General features: G+C 64.8%; 1 protein-coding gene across 2 annotated transcripts in view; it reads right to left on the minus strand.

The window, feature by feature from the left end:
• The window catches only part of KIRREL1 (kirre like nephrin family adhesion molecule 1), a 45,064-nt gene extending 30,428 nt beyond the window's left edge, over nt 1-14,636 (minus strand). For both annotated transcript variants that reach the window (XM_082072932.1, XM_082072931.1), the window contains exon 1: nt 14,402-14,636. In XM_082072932.1, coding sequence (XP_081929058.1) covers nt 14,402-14,453 — 52 coding nt within the window. In that variant the 5' untranslated portion in view covers nt 14,454-14,636. The remainder of the gene's footprint in view (nt 1-14,401) is intronic.
• Between the last annotated feature and the right edge of the window lie 2,845 nt (nt 14,637-17,481).

Here is a 17,481-nt window from a genome sequence, read left to right on the forward strand (position 1 = left end):
CATGTGCTTGCACAGGCGTGTACATGGTTTTGCACACCAGCCATGTGCTTGCACAGGCATGTACATGACTTTGCACACCAGCCATGTGCTCGCACAGGCGTGTGCCTGGTTTTGCACACCAGCCATGTGCTCACACAGGAGTGTGTCAGGGTGCATTTGCACACCAGCCGCACGCTTGCACAGGCGTGTACATGGTTTTGCACACCAGCCATGTGCTTGCACAGGCGCACGTGGGTTTTTGCACACCAGCCATGTGCTCGCACAGGCGTGTGCCTGGTTTTGCACACCAGCCATGTGCTTGCACAGGCGTGTGCCTGGTTTTGCACACCAGCCATGTGCTTGCACAGGCGTGTACATGGTTTTGCACACCAGCCATGTGCTTGCACGGGCGTGTACATGGTTTTGCACACCAGCCATGTGCTTGCACAGGTGTGTACATGGTTTTGCACACCAGCCATGTGCTCACACAGGCGTGTGCCTGGTTTTGCACACCAGCCATGCGCTCGCACGGGCGCGTGTCAGGGTGCGTTTGCACACCAGCCGCACGCTTGCACAGGCGCGCGTGTATTGTTGCACACCAGCCCTGCGCCTCCCTGCGAGCACACGCATTTGCACGCCAGCCTCACCACCATATACCACACTGTGTGCACACGCATGTGCACCCCAAACACGCTCCCTCGTTCTCCCGGCGCGGGGGGTCCCGGGGTCGAGCGGCGCCGGAGCCGCCTTCGTGCCCCAACCCCCCCCCCCCTCCCCGCCCCCCCCCGGCTCCGGCGCTGCCCTTTGCGCCCCTGCCAAACCACAGCTGGGCTGCAGATGTGCGGGACGCTCCAGATGTTGCCCCCCCCCATTCCTCAGGGTCAGCCCACCCCTCCCTGCACCCACCCCAAGGACACCCCACAGGGTGAGCCAGGGGGGACCCAGGCGTCCGGGCACCCCCCCCACCCCACAGAAGGAGCTGGCGGAGCTTCCCCCCTTATGATTTCCTCTTCATTTCTGGGGCTGGGAGAATTATGGAGCAGCGCTGTTTATTGGCTCGAGTTTAATTAATTGGTGTAATATCCCTGGTAGGGACAATGTCTAATTAAGACTTTTGTTTGTGTGTGCGCGCAGGGGCGGGGGAGGGGAAAAAGAAAGGAAAAATCGCTAATCATTAATGAAAGGGGGGGGAAGGAGTATTGAAACGGCGCTGGCGTCCTCCCACCGAGCTGCTGGGGAACGCGCTCGTTACAGATGTCTTAATGAGACATCTCTTCGTAACGGGATTATCATCCGCATTGAGTCGGGACGAGCAGCTGCGAGTGCGAGGCTCCGATCAGGCCCCGCGGCCCAACGTGTGGGATGGGATGGGATGGGATGGGATGGGATGGGATGGGATGGGATGGGATGGGATGGGATGGGATGGGATGAGTCAGTGGCCCCAGAGTCACATTGGAACTGAGGGGCCACAGCTGGACACAAGATTCCAGGTGTGGTCTCCCCAGGGCAGAGCAGAGGGGCAGGAGAACCTCTCTGGCCCCAGCTGGTCTCCCATCCAAGCACTGACCAGGCCCGACCCTGCTTAGCTTCCCAGATCAGGTGTTCTCAGGGTGCTCTGGCTGTGGATCTGGACGGTCTCCCATCCAAGTACTGACCGGGCCCGACCCTGCTTAGCTTCCCAGATCAGACGAGATGGGGCGTTCTCAGGGTGCTATGGCTGCATATATACATATATATATACACATATATATAAAATATATGTTTCTCAAGTGCATCCTTATAGTATCTGAACTAAACCCTTTATTCAAGGGCAGAGCAGAGGGGCAGGAGAACCTCTCTGACCTACTGACCACCCCCTTCTAACCCCCCCCAGGTCCCATTGGCTTCCTGGCCACAAGGGCCCAGTGCTGGCTCATGGTCCCCCTGCTGTCCCCAGGACCCCCAGCTCCCTTTCCCCTACAGGAACCTGGGCCCCGTTCCGATGAGCCCCGGCCTCGCTGGGGACAGGGACCGCGTGGGCGCTGTGCCTCAGTTTCCCCGTGGGCAGCTCGAGCCCTGGATGGTAAAGCTGGTGCCGGGATGAGGGTGGATTCGGCGTCTCCGAGGGAGCTGGTGCCGGCTCGTTGCCATCCCCAGGAAACGGAGTTTAAGAAAAGCCAAATCCAGAGGGAAACGGGCTTGAAAGGGAGATCAGACATTGCTGGGGATGGGGTGCGGGTCGGTGCCCCCCACGGCTGGGCCCCCACCCCCCCGGCGCTCCCCTCCCCCTCCGCTCCCGACAGGACAATATGGGCAGCAACTCCAGCTCCCTCCTCCCGCTCGTGCCCGCACCGGAGCCACCGCCCGGCACAGCCGCCGTGGGTTTGGGGGGGACCCCTCATGTTGGGAGCCCCCCGAGCGCCGCCCACCCCACGGGGGACCCTGGGGCCCCCCACATCTCCCCCTTCCGCTGCCACATCGCGCCCCAAACCAGCCCCGCTTCCCCATAGGATTTGGGGGCTCACCTCACCCACCCGGGACATCTTGGGGGGGGCCCGTGGAAGTTTGTGCGCGGGAGCCCCTACACCGGCTGGGTCACCCCAAACTGGGCGCTGCGGTCCCTATGGCTTAGGGGGTTACAAGCATCATGTGTCAGGCTTTAGGGGGGACCTGTTGCACCCCAGTGGGGTGACCCTGCAGCCGGAGCACCCTGAGAACGCCCCATCTGGTCTGATCTGGGAAGCTAAGCAGGGTCGGGCCCGGTCAGTACTTGGATGGGAGACCGTCCAGATCCACAGCCACAGCACCCTGAGAAAAACAGGGGGGTGCACGGCTCCCCCTGCCCCTGCGGCTCCGTGAGGCTGCAGCGGGGGAGCCGGAGCCGGAGCTGGAGGGAGCAGCGCTGGCTCCCGCGCCTGCGGTCGCAGCCCAGCGATGATCCCACCAGCCTGGAATCTGAGGAATTTCCTGCCAAGGCTCTGGAAGACGAGGGAGAGAAAGCAAAGCCAGAGCTTAACCAGAGCTTAACCCTCCGCTCCCCGCTCGGCCGCCCCGGGACGGGCTGGGGGCGCTTTGGGGGGTGCTTTGGGGGGCGATTCCTGCTGCTCCCCGGCTTCCCGGCCCAACTGCGGCCGTGGGGAGAGCAAAGCGCTTCGTGCCTCGGTTTCCCCACTGGCTCATGTTAGGGAACCCCATCCGGCTGAACACAGCACCCCCAGTACACAGCACCCCATCCCAGCACACAGCACCCCAAACCCAGTACACAGCACCCCAAACCCAGCACACAGCACCCCATCCCAGTACACAGCACCCCCAGCACACAGCACCCCATCCCAGTACACAGCACCCCATCCCAGTACACAGCACCCCATCCCAGCACACAGCACCCCAAACCCAGCACACAGCACCCCATCCCAGTACACAGCACCCCCAGCACACAGCACCCCATCCCAGTACACAGCACCCCATCCCAGTACACAGCACCCCCAGCACACAGCACCCCATCCCAGTACACAGCACCCATCCCAGCACACAGCACCCCATCCCAGCACACAGCACCCCAAACCCAGTACACAGCACCCCATCCCAGTACACAGCACCCCATCCCAGCACACAGCACCCCAAACCCAGCACACAGCACCCCATCCCAGTACACAGCACCCCATCCCAGTACACAGCACCCCCAGCACACAGCACCCCATCCCAGTACACAGCACCCCATCCCAGTACACAGCACCCCCAGCACACAGCACCCCATCCCAGTACACAGCACCCCATCCCAGTACACAGCACCCCCAGCACACAGCACCCCATCCCAGTACACAGCACCCATCCCAGTACACAGCACCCATCCCAGCACACAGCACCCCAAACCCAGTACACAGCACCCCATCCCAGTACACAGCACCCCATCCCAGCACACAGCACCCCAAACCCAGTACACAGCACCCCATCCCAGTACAGAGCACCCCAACTCCAGTACACAGCACCCCATCCCAGTACACAGCACCCCATCCCAGTACACAGCACCCCATCCCAGTGCACAGCACCCCCAGTACACAGCACCCCATCCCAGCACACAGCACCCCAAACCCAGTACACAGCACCCCATCCCAGTACACAGCACCCCATCCCAGCACACAGCACCCCATCCCAGTGCACAGCACCCCCAGTACACAGCACCCCATCCCAGCACACAGCACCCATCCCAGCACACAGCACCCCATCCCAGTACACAGCACCCCATCCCAGTACACAGCACCCCCAGTACACAGCACCCCATCCCAGCACACAGCACCCCAAACCCAGTACACAGCACCCCATCCCAGCACACAGCACCCCATCCCAGTACACAGCACCCCAAACCCAGCACACAGCACCCCATCCCAGTACACAGCACCCCCAGCACACAGCACCCCATCCCAGTACACAGCACCCCATCCCAGTACACAGCACCCCCAGCACACAGCACCCCATCCCAGTACACAGCACCCCATCCCAGTACACAGCACCCCCAGCACACAGCACCCCATCCCAGTACACAGCACCCATCCCAGTACACAGCACCCATCCCAGCACACAGCACCCCATCCCAGTACACAGCACCCCATCCCAGTACACAGCACCCCCAGTACACAGCACCCCATCCCAGCACACAGCACCCCAAACCCAGTACACAGCACCCCATTCCCAGTACACAGCACCCCATCCCAGTACACAGCACCCCATCCCAGTGCACAGCACCCCCAGTACACAGCACCCCATCCCAGCACACAGCACCCCATCCCAGCACACAGCACCCCAAACCCAGTACACAGCACCCCATTCCCAGTACACAGCACCCCATCCCAGTACACAGCACCCATCCCAGTACACAGCACCCCATCCCAGTACACAGCACCCCATCCCAGCACACAGCACCCATCCCAGCACACAGCACCCCATCCCAGTACACAGGACCCCATCCCAGTGCACAGCACCCCCAGTACACAGCACCCCATCCCAGCACACAGCACCCCAAGTACACAGCACCCCATCCCAGTACACAGCACCCCAAGTACACAGCACCCCATCCCAGTACACAGGACCCCATCCCAGCACACAGCACCCCAAACCCAGTACACAGCACCCCCAGTACACAGCACCCCCAGCACACAGCACCCCCAGTACACAGCACCCCAACCCCAGTACACAGCACCCCACTACCCCCCACCCCCAGCCTCCCTGATGCCCCCATCCCCAGCAATGGGTGCTCAGCACCCCCGGCGCTCCCCGGGCCGCAGGATGGAGCCCTGCACGCCCTGCACCAGCAGCACGGGCTGGGAAATCCCCTCCTGAACGTTTAAAGCTCTTTATGTTCAACCAAACCCACTGGAAGGGTCGGGTGTTTGTTACAGTAAAGACCAAAAAGGGGGAAAGGAGAGAGGAGGCGGCAGAGCCCCCGGGGGTTACGGCTCCTGCCCTGCCCGGAGCGATGGGGCCCCCCATCCCGCACCCCCCATCCCGCACCCCCCATCCCGCACCCCCCATCCCGCACCCCCCATCCCACACCCCCCCCATCCCGCACCCCCCAATCCCACACACCCCATCCCGCACCCCCCATCCCGCACTCCCCAATCCCGCATCCCCCATCCCGCACTCCCCAATCCCGCCCCCCCCCATCCCGCATCCCCCAATCCCGCACCCCCCATCCCGCACCCCCCATCCCGCACCCCCCAATCCTGCACCCCCCATCCCGCACCCCCCATCCCGCACCCCCCAATCCCACACCCCCCATCCCGCACCCCCCATCCCGCACCCCCCATCCCGCACACCCCATCCCGCACCCCCCATCCCGCACCCCCATCCCGCACCCCCCATCCCGCACCCCCCATCCCGCACCCCCCAATCCCGCACCCCCCCATCCTGCACCCCCCCATCCCGCACCCCTATCCCGCACCCCCCATCCTGCATCCCCCAATCCCACACACCCCATCCCGCACCCCCCAATGCTGCACCCCCTATCCCGCACACCCCCAATCCCGCACCCCCATCCCGCACCCCCAATCCCGCACCCCCCATCCTGCAACCCCCATCCCGCATCCCCCAATCCCACACACCCCATCCCGCACCCCCCCATCCCGCACCCCCCATCCCGCACCCCCCAATCCTGCACCCCCCATCCCGCACCCCCCATCCCGCACCCCCCCATCCCGCACCCCCCATCCCGCACCCCCCCGTGCTGCAACCTTCACCCCCCACCACAGCTACACTCCCCCCTTGCACACCCATGTGCTCCCCGGCACGCTCCTTCGCACACCCACATGCACGCGTGCGCCCTCACACGCCCGCAGGCCTCCAGGCGCCCCCATGCTCCCTCTCCCAGCCTTGCACACCCACACGCTCCCTTGCACACCCCCCCGCTCTCTCACAGCCTTGCACGCCCACACACTCCCTTGCACACGCGCAGGCTGCCTTGCATGGCCTTGCACACCTGCACACTCCCTTGCACGCCTGTGCGCTCCCTCGCACAGCCTTGCACACCCACACGCTCCCTTGCACACCCACACGCTCCCTTGCACACCCCCATGCTGCCTTGCATGGCCTTGCACGCCCGCACGCTCCCTGGCACGCCCACATGCTCCCTTGCACACTCGCACGCTACCTTGCACGCCCGCATGCTCCCTTGCACACTCGCATGCTCCCTTGCACGCCCGCACGCTCCCTTGCACGGCCTTGCACGCCCACATGCTCCCTTGCATGCCCGCATGCTCCCTTGCACGCCCACATGCTCCCTTGCATGGCCCTGCACACTCCCTTGCACACCCCCATGCTTCCTCGCACGGCCTTGCATGCCCCCCGCTCCCTCGCATGCCCGCACGCCCTCTTGCACGCCTGCACCGCTCCCTCGCACACCCCCCGCTCTCTTGCACACCCCACGCTCCCTCGCACACCCGCACGCTCCCTCGCGCACCCGCACGCTCCCTCGCACACCCGCCCGCTCCCTTGCACACCCCCCGCTCCCTCGCACACCCCACGCTCCCTCGCACACCCCCCGCTCCCTCGCACACCCACCCGCTCCCTCGCACACCCACACGCTCCCTCGCACACCCCCCGCTCCCTCGCACACCCACCCGCTCCCTCGCACACCCCATGCTCCCTCGCACACCCCCCGCTCCCTCGCACACCCACACGCTCCCTCGCACACCCGCCCGCTCCCTCGTGCACCCGCACGCTCCCTCGCACACCCCCTGCTCCCTTGCACACCCCCCGCTCCCTCGCACACCCGCACACTCGCACACCCGCACCCTTGCACACCCCACGCTCCCTCGCACACCCCACACTCCCTCGCACACCCACACGCTCCCTCGCACACCCCCCGCTCCCTCACACACCCGCTCCCTCGCACACCCCCCGCTCCCTCACACACCCGCACCCTCGCACACCCCACGCTCCCTCGCACACCCACATGCTCCCTCGCACACCCGCACCCTCGCACACCCCCCGCTCCCTCGCACACCCGCACCCTCGCACACCCCACGCTCCCTCGCACACCCACACGCTCCCTCGCACACCCGCACCCTCGCACACCCGCACCCTCGCACACCCGCACCCTCGCACACCCACACCCTCGCACACCCGCACGCTTTCCCGCTCCGCTCCCGGCCGTTCCCATGGCAACCCCTCCCGGGCGCACAACCGCTCTCCGATTGGAACGAAAAGTTGTTTTCCCTTCCCTGCTCCTTCCCTCCCCTCTCCTGCTCCATCACCCCCCCCCCCATTTCCATTTCCATTTGGCTCATAATCCACCCGTTGCCATGGCAGCGCCGCAGCCCTCGCTGGCCCAGCCCGTGCAGAAAAGGCCTCTCTCCCCCTTTTCCCTTCCCCAAATGCTCTTTAAATCGCCCCTTCCCGCCATCCCCTCGCAGCGATGGCCCCGGCGGTGCCGGAGCCGGCAGCGGCGCCACGGCCCACGGACGCCACGCGGACGGGACATCAACGGCGGGAGGGTGGGACAAGAGCCCTGACCCTTTCCAATGTCCTGGACCCCGCTCCTGGATGAGCATCCCCCTTCTGGGATGATAATGGGGGGTCCTGAGCATCCCCCTTCTGGGATGATAACAGGGGGTCCTGAGCATCCCCCTTCTGGGATGATAACGGGGGGTCCTGAGCATCCCCCTTCTGGGATGATAACGGGGGGTCCTGAGCATCCCCCTTCTGGGATGATAACGGGGGGTCCTGACGGAGCACCCCCCTTCTGGGATGATAACAGGGGCTCCTGGACGAGCATCCCCCCTCTGGGATGATAATGGGGGGTCCTGGACGAGCATCCCCTTCTGGGATGATAATGGGGGGTCCTGAGCATCCCCCTCTGGGATGATAACGGGGGGTCCTGGACGAGCATCCCCCAATTTGGGCTGGTACCCAGGGGCTCCTCACTGAGCATCCCCCAATTTGGGCTGGTACCCTGGGTCTCCTCACTGAGCATCCCCCAATTTGCGATGGTACCCAGGGGCTCCTTGCTGAGCATCCCCCACTTTCGGGTGGTACCCGGGGGCTCCTCACCGAGCATCCCCCAATTTGCGATGGTACCCGGGGGCTCCTCACTGAGCATCCCCCACTTTCGGGTGGTACCCGGGGGCTCCTCACCGAGCATCCCCCAATTTGGGCTGGTACCCAGGGGCTCCTTGCTGAGTATCCCCCAATTTGGGCTGGTACCTGGGGCTCCTTGCTGAGCATCCCCCAATTTGCAATGGTACCCAGGGGCTTCTCATCAAGCATCCACCAATTTGCGATGGTACCCGGGGGCCCCTCACTGAGCATCCCCCAATTTGGGCTGGTACCTGGGGCTCCTCGCTGAGCATCCCCCAATTTGCGGTGGTACCCAGGGGCTCCTTGCCGAGCATCCCCCAATTTGGGCTGGTACCTGGGGGCTCCTCACCGAGCATCCCCCAATTTGGGCTGGTACCCAGGGGCTCCTCACTGAGCATCCCCCAATTTGCGATGGTACCCAGGGGCTCCTTGCTGAGCATCCCCCACTTTCGGGTGGTACCTGGGGGCTCCTCACCGAGCATCCCCCAATTTGCAATGGTACCCGGGGGCTCCTCACTGAGCATCCCCCACTTTCGGGTGGTACCCGGGGGCTCCTCACCGAGCATCCCCCAATTTGCAATGGTACCGGGGGCTCCTCACTGAGCATCCCCCACTTTCGGGTGGTACCCGGGGGCTCCTCACCGAGCATCCCCCAATTTGGGCTGGTACCCAGGGGCTCCTTGCTGAGCATCCCCCACTTTGGGCTGGTACCTGGGGCTCCTCACCGAGCATCCCCCAATTTGCGATGGTACCCGGGGGCCCCTCACCGAGCATCCCCCACTTTGGGCTGGTAGCTGGGGGCTCCTCACCGAGCATCCCCCAATTTGCGATGGTACCCAGGGGCTTCTCATCAAGCATCCCCCAGTTTGGGATGGTACCCAGGGGCTCCACCGCCACGAGTGCCGTGGGTCCCGCAGCCGGCGCCGGACGCTCCCTGGTCCCTGCGCCTCCTCCCCGCTCCGGGCTGGGAGCAGCAGGTTATGAAAACGAGCCGTGCGCCCGCGAGACTGTAATTATCCGCTAAGTGCGAAAGCTGGAGTGATTAATTAAGAGATAATAAAAAGAAAAGGAGGCTAGAGAGGGAATAACGGCTGCTTTGATGATCAAACCGGAGGTAAGGCGAGCAATTAGGGGAAGCTTTATGGAGAGTTCTCTATAATCCCTGCGCTGCTGCGCGTCAGCCGGACCCACAGACGGTGGCACCGGAGCGGTGAGGCCGGAGTCCCCGGCACCCTGGGGACGGGCTCAAGCATCCCGGTGAACCCGGCACCGGCACCCCAGGTGGGATCTGGGCCAGGAGAAGAGCTGGGCTGGGATTAACCCAACCCTGAATTAACAGGCGGGAATGGAATTAATGCCGCTCGCTCTGCCCGGCGGGAGAGGGGGCCCAGCGCCCCTGGTTCCAACGCCGCCTGTTGTGTTGTTGGGTCACTGTGAGCATCCCCCTTCTGGGGTGATAATGGGGGGTACTGACAGAGCATCCCCCAATTTGGGATGATAATGGGGGTCCTGACCGAGCATCCCCCTTCTGGGATGATAATGGGGGGTCCTGACCGAGCATCCCCCTTCTGGGATGATAACGGGGGGTCCTGACTGAGCATCCCCCAATTTGGGATGATAATGGGGGGGTCCTGACAGAGCATCCCCCTTCTGGAATGATAACGGGGGGTCCTGACCGAGCATCCCCCAATTTGGGATGATAATGGGGGGTACTGACCAAGCATCCCCCAATTTGGGATGAGAATGGGGGGTCCTGACCGAGCATCCCCTCTGGGATGATAACGGGGGGTGCTAACTGAGCATCCCCCTTCTGGGATGATAATGGGGGGTACTGACTGAGCATCCCCCACTTTGGGATGATAACGGGGGGTCCTGACTGAGCATCCCCCACTTTGGGATGGTAATGGGGGGTCCTGATCGAGCATCCCCCTTCTGGGGTGATAACGGGGGGTCCTGACCGAGCATCCCCCAATTTGGGATGATAACGGGGGGTCCTGACTGAGCATCCCCCAATTTGGGATGATAATGGGGGGTCCTCACCGAGCATCCCCCAATTTGCGATGGTACCCTGGGGCTCCTCACCGAGCATCCCCCAATTTGGGATGGTACCCAGAGGCTCCTCACCGAGCATCCCCCAATTTGCGATGGTACCCTGGGGCTCCTCACCGAGCATCCCCCAATTTGGGATGGTACCCAGAGGCTCCTCACCGAGCATCCCCCACTTTGGGCCGGTCAGACGGCAGGTCGGACGGTGCCGGCGCAGGCGGCGCCGGGGGTGCTGCGGGGACCCCGCGGGCTCCGGCGCGGCAGCGGGTGATTCAGCGCTGGCACCGGCCGCCCGGGCAGGTCCCGGCACGGCGCGGTGGCTGCGGCGCAGCCCGTCCCGCCGGCCCCGGGGCTGCCGAGGCGCCGCAGCGGGGCCGGATCCGCGCCCCCTCCCTGCGGGGAAACATGGAGGAGCCGTCCCCATGGGGACACGGGGACTTCGGTCCCTTCGCGCGCCGGAAGCGCCGGCGAACCCCACCAGTGCCCACGAGCTCCGGTCCCGGTTGCCAAAGGTGTTGTGGAGGGGGACTCGGACCTGGCTCCATCATCCCCCAGCACCGGTGACCCCTGCGGCTCCGTCCCACCCAGCGTGGGCTTTGGGGACGGGGGGACAATTGGGACCTGCATGGAGGGGACATGGGGACACCTGGGACGGGGGGCGAGGGGACAGAGGCCACCCCGCTGCTGGGCGCCGGGCGGCCGAGCCGGAGCCGGATCTGCTCCCCCGGAGAGCAGCTCAGGGGACAGCGGGGTCACCCCCCGTGAGCACCAAGGGAGCGCAGGGACCCCGTGGGGCACCGGGCACAGCACCGGGTCACCGGCTCCGCCACCGGCCCCAAATGCCCCCGGCGATGGCGCCGTCCCGCCCACACCACGTTGCACCCGGAGGGTCTCCCGGGGGGTTTTACTCTCCGGTAGCGGACACCTGGCATCTTACAAACCGTGTCGCGGTGCCGGCGGCACACGGAGCCGAGCGCTGCGGCTCTGCCGGAGCGGGGACGGGCGGCTGCTCAGCACCATCCCCAGCACCGGCCTGGCAGCGCCGGGACCGCTGGGACCTCCCTTTGCCCCCATCGCCCTTCGGCAAACCCAGATCTGGGCCAGACGGCGCCCTGGCACTGTCCCTCCTGCCCCGGGAATCCGGGGCTGGCGGCGGGGATGACGGAGACGCGTTCCACCATCTCAGCTCCATCCCAGCTCCATCCCACCATCCCACCAACCCAGCTCCATCCCACCAACCCAGCTCCATCCCAGCTCCATCCCACCATCCCAGCATCTCAGCTCCATTCCACCATCCCAGCTCCATCCCAGCTCCATCCCAGCTCCATCCCAGCTCCATCCCAGCTCCATCCCAGCCCCATCCCACCATCCCAGCCCCATCCCAGCTCCATCCTACCATCCCAGCTCCATCCCAGCATCTCAGCTCCATCCCAGCCCCATCCCAGCTCCATCCCACCATCCCAGCTCCATCCCACCATCCCAGCTCCATCCCACCTCCATCCCACCTCCATTCCATCCCCATCCCAGCTCCATCCCAGCTCCATCCCAGCTCCATCCCACCATCTCAGCTCCATCCCAGCTCCATCCCACCATCCAGCTCCATCCCAGCTCCATCCCAGCTCCATCCCACCATCCAGCTCCATCCCAGCTCCATCCCAGCTCCATCCCAGCTCCATCCCAGCTCCATCCCAGCTCCATCCCACCATCCAGCCCCATCCCAGGGCCCTGCAGAAGCCACCAGCGAAGGGCAGGCCCTGCTCTCCAAGCAGCGGGTGCCGGCCCCGCTCCCCCCGAGGTGCCGCCTCCCAGGGGCTGCGCAGGAGCCGGCGGGTCCCGGAGCCACACGCGGGGGCTCCACGAGCCCCTATTGGCCCCGCTCCAGCAGCCCCTCTGCCCCCCTTCTCCAATTCAGCGCTTTTGAGGGGGGGGAAGGGCAGGGGGGGTGGAACTGAAAACAAAAAGACACCAAACCAAAGCCACAAACCTCCCCGAGAGAAGAAGAATCGCCCAGAAAATGACTAAATATCCCAATTGGAGGCGCAATCGCGGCGAGTGATTGAAACGGGGCGAAGAATAATGGCTTTCGTTTCGATAAGATACGGCGAATTATTGCGCGGGAGACCAAGAGCGATGGAACCCACTCAACATCTTTGTGCGCAGCGTGAACGGCACCGACCCCCCCACCCCGAAACGCGTGTGCACCCCAAATTCCGCCTCCCCTAGAGCGGCGGGACCCCCGATGCGCCAGTTTCGAGCTCTCGGAGGTGACGGCACAACTTGCAGCGGGATGCGGCGCATTGGGGGGACACGTCTCGCTCACCCCCCCAGCGCCACGGCGCCGGAGCCCAACCACCGGGCTCTCCCAACCACCCCAACGGTGACGCTGGAGCCGGGCCCATCTCACCGACCGCATCCACATGGCACCGGAGCGGGAGAGCGGGAGAGCGGGAGAGCGGGCGCTTTTGTTCCCGGGAGGGCGACGGAGCCCCCGCGGCGCTTCCCCCGCCCGGCGCGGGGCAGCCTGGGACCTGCCCCCCCCGGCCCCCTAAGGAGCTTTGCTCGCTCCTTTAAAACCCCAGCTCGACCCATTTGGTTTCCCTCCTCCTGGCATCTTAGCAACGCCGCCCCCTTCATTAAAAATTAGATTGGATTGTGGAGCGGCGAAGGAGCCGGAGGCCGCGCAGGGGCTGCCCGGCTCCCATCCTGCGCCGCCCAGGGGCCGAGACCCCCGGTGTTCACGTTTGGGGGGGCCCGGGGGGCCCTGCTCTGCTCCTCTTGCTCCGTGTGACCTTGGCTGAGCGGCTCCCGTGCCTCAGTTTCCCCGAGAGGGCACCGCGCAGCCCTTTTGGGGGGCAGGATGTGGTGGGGGCTCGGGGTGCCCCCCGAAAGCAAGTGGGGGGAAGAGATGCCCCGTGCCCCCCGCAGCCCCTCTCTCAAGGGCTCCCTGGGCCGGGGGTCCCGGCTGCACCCCAGAGATGCGCCCTGTGCTCCCCACAGATGGACGGACGGACGGCGGATCCCACTCGGCGTGGGGTCCCCCACGCGTTTGCCACCCCACGGCGCTCACCACTGGGTCCCCCCTGGAGCTGGGGGGCTCGGGGCCGTGTCCCCGCTGCTGGGGCGCCCTATGGCCCCCACGGCGGGGTTGGGGTCCCCAGCTCACCCCGCACCCCGACTCCTCCAGCCCCCCCAGCTCCGGGCCCTGGGACCCCCGCGGGATGGGGATGGGGGGCCAAGCCCCTGACCCCAAACCGGGGCGCACCCACCAGGACCCGCAGGGAGCACCCGCAGCGCCCCGGCCCCGGCTCCATCAGGACCCTCCATAAGACGCGCTCAAGCAGCACCGGCCCGCGGCTCCAGCGCAGGGCGGGAGGTCGCGGGGCCCGAGCCCCGCCCGGATCACCGAACCACCGCGTGGGGGGGGGGGGGTCCCAACGCCACCAGGACCCCCCCCCGCTCCCCCCCGCACCCTCCCGGGGGGGCCAAGCGGCCTCGTTCCCCGCGCGAACCCGCGTATCGCGGGCGGGCGGGCGCGGAGCCGCTGGCCGAGCGCCGCGGGGCTGGAGCGCTGCCCGCCCGCTTGGGACGCGCACTCCGGGCCGCCGCCCGGGACCCGCTACCCGATACCCGGTACCCGGTACCGCCGCCCGGTACCCGGTCCCCCCACCCGATACCCGATACCCGGTACGGCCACCCGGTAGCCGGTACCGCCGCCCGATACCCGGTACCCGCTACCCGGTCCCGCCGCCCGGTAGCCGGTCCCGCCGCCCGCTACCCGCTACCCGGTCCCCGGTCCCGCCGCCCGGTCCCCGGTCCCGCCGCCTACCTTGCCCGTGGGTACCGGCGAGAGTCAGGAGGCACAGGAGGAGGATCCGCATGCTCCCGTCCCGGCCGCGCTCCGGGCGGGGGCCGCGGGGGGTGCCCGTTCCCCCGCTCCGCCGCCCCGCTCGGTCCCGGTCCCGGTGCCGGTCCCGGTCCCGCTAGAGCATGGCCCGGCCGCGCTCCGGGCCGCCCCAGAGGCCGCGGATGCTCCGCTGGCTCCGCTCCGTGGGCTCCGCTCCGCGCTCAGCCCCGAGTGCGCGGCGGGAGGGGCGGGGGCGGGGCGGGGGGGCGGGGCCGGGGGTGGGCGGGGCGCGGGGGGCGGGGCCGGGGGCGGGCGGGGCCGGGGGCGGGCGGGGCGGGGGCGGCCACTCGGGACCGTGGGGAGGAGGGAGGGGGCGGGGGTGGTGCTGCGTGTGCGGGGCGGGGGGTGCGAGTGCTGCGGCGGGGGGGGCGGCGGGGGAGTGTTGGCGTGTGGGTGTCACGAGTGGGGTTGGGAATGGGGGGCGGGGGCATGTGGGGTGTGTGCATGTTGGGGTGTGTGCATGTTGGGGTGTGTGCATGTATGTTGGGGTGTGTGCACATGTGTGTTGGGGTGTGTGCATGTTGGGGTGTGCACATGTATATTGGGGTGTGCACATATGTGTTGGGGTGTATGTATGTTGGGGTGTGCACATGTGTGTTGGGGTGTGCACATGTATGTTGGGGTGTGTGCATGTATGTTGGGGTGTGTGCATGTTGGGGTGTGCACATGTATGTTGGGGTGTGCACATATGTGTTGGGGTGTATGTATGTTGGGGTGTGCACATGTGTGTTGGGGTGTGCACATGTATGTTGGGGTGTGTGCATGTTGGGGTGTGTGCACACCTGTGTTGGTGTGTGTGCACATGTGTGTTGGGGTGTGTGTACATGTGTGTTGGGGTGTGTGCATGTTGGGGTGTGCACATGTATATTGGGGTGTGCAGATATGTGTTGGGGTGTATGTATGTTGGGGTGTGCACATGTGTATTGGAGTGTGCACATGTATGTTGGGGTGTGCACATGTGTGTTGGGGTGTATGTATGTTGGGGTGTGCACATGTGTGTTGGGGTGTGCACATGTATGTTGGGGTGTGCACACGTGTGTTGGGGTGTGTGCACATGTGTGTTGGGGTGTGTGCATGTTGGGGTGTGTGCACATGTGTATTGGGGTGTGTGCACATGTATGTTGGGGTGTGTGCACATGTATGTTGGGTGTGTGCACATGTGTGTTGGGTGTGTGCACATGTGTGTTGGGGTGTGTGCACATGTATGTTGGGGTGTGTGCACATGTGTGTTGGGTGTGTGCACATGTGTGTTGGGGTGTGTGCACATGTATGTTGGGGTGTGTGCACATGTGTGTTGGGTGTGTGCACATGTGTGTTGGGGTGTGTGCACATGTATGTTGGGGTGTGTGCACATGTGTGTTGGGTGTGTGCACATGTATGTTGGGGTGTGTGCATGTTGGGGTGTGTGCACATGTGTGTTGGGGTGTGTGTACATGTGTGTTGGGGTGTGTGCACATGTGTGTTGGGGTGTGTGTACATGTGTGTTGGGGTGTGTCCATGTTGGGGTGTGCACATGTGTGTTGGGGTGTGCACATGTATGTTGGGGTGTGTGCATGTTGGGGTGTGCACATGTGTGTTGGGGTGTGTGCACATATGTGTTGGGGTGTGTGTACATGTGTGTTGGGGTGTGTCCATGTTGGGGTGTGCACATGTGTGTTGGGGTGTGCACATGTATGTTGGGGTGTGTGCATGTTCGGGTGTGTGCACACGCGTGTTGGGTTGTGTGCACATGTATATTTGGGGTGTGTGCATGTTGGGGTGTGCACATGTGTGTTGGGGTGTGTGCACATGTGTTTTGGGGTGTGTGCACATGTGTATTGGGGTGTGTGCATGTTGGGGTGTGTGTACATGTGTGTTGGGGTGTGTGTATGTTGGGGTGTGCACATGTGTGTTGGGGTGTGCACATGTATGTTGGGGTGTGTGCACATGTGTGTTGGGGTGTGTCCATGTTGGGGTGTGCACATGTGTGTTGGGGTGTGTGCATGTTGGGATGTGTGTACATGTGTATTGGGGTGTGTGCACATGTGTGTTGGGGTGTGTACATGTATATTGGGGTGTGTGCACATGTATGTTGGGTTGTGTGCACATGTATGTTGGGGTGTGCGCATGTTGGGGTGTGCACATGTATGTTGGGGTGTGCACATGTATGTTGGGACGCACAGATGCGTGTTGGGGTGTGCACATGTGTGTTGGGGTGTGTTTGCGTGGATGTGCGTCTTGGGGTGCACACACACATGTCGGGGTGTGCACATGCATCCTGGGGTACCTACACGCATCTTGGGGTGTGCAGCGCATGTTGGGGTGTGCACGCGCATCTCCGGGTGTGCGTTTGCCTGTGTGTGCATGTTGGGGTGTGCACATGTATGTTGGGGTGTGCACATGTGTGTTGGGGTGTGCGTGTTGGGGTGCACAGGCGCTTGCTGGGGTGTTTGCACAAGCGTGGACGTGTGTCGGGGTGTCTGAATGTGCGTGTGTACCTATTCGGGGGTCTGTGCGTGCGCCTGTTGACACGCGCGTGTCTGTGAGTGTGTTCACGTGTTGGGGTGTCGGTATGGACACGACAGGGGGTGTGTGTGTGGGAACACAAGAACCCGCCTGGATGTGCACACCCACTGGGACCCCAAAACACCCACTGGGACCCCAAAACACCCACCGGGGACCCCACAGCACCCACCTGGGACCCCAAAACGACCACTGGGGACCCCAAAACACCCACCGGGGACCCCACAGCACCCACCTGGGACCCCAAAACACCCACCGGGGACCCCAAAACAACAACCGGGGACACAAAACACCCACCGAGGAGCCCAAAACACCCACCTGGGACCCCACAGCACCCACTGGGGACCCCAAAACACCCACTGGGGACCCCAAAACACCCACCAGGGACCCCAAAACACCCACCTGGGACCCCACAGCACCCACATAGGACCCCACAGCACCCACCGGGGACCCCAAAACACCCCCCTGGGACCCCACAGCACCCACCTGGGACCCCAAAA

This window comes from Streptopelia decaocto (genome assembly GCF_964273445.1).
Source record: "Streptopelia decaocto genome assembly, chromosome: 26".
Lineage (NCBI taxonomy): Eukaryota > Metazoa > Chordata > Aves > Columbiformes > Columbidae > Streptopelia > Streptopelia decaocto.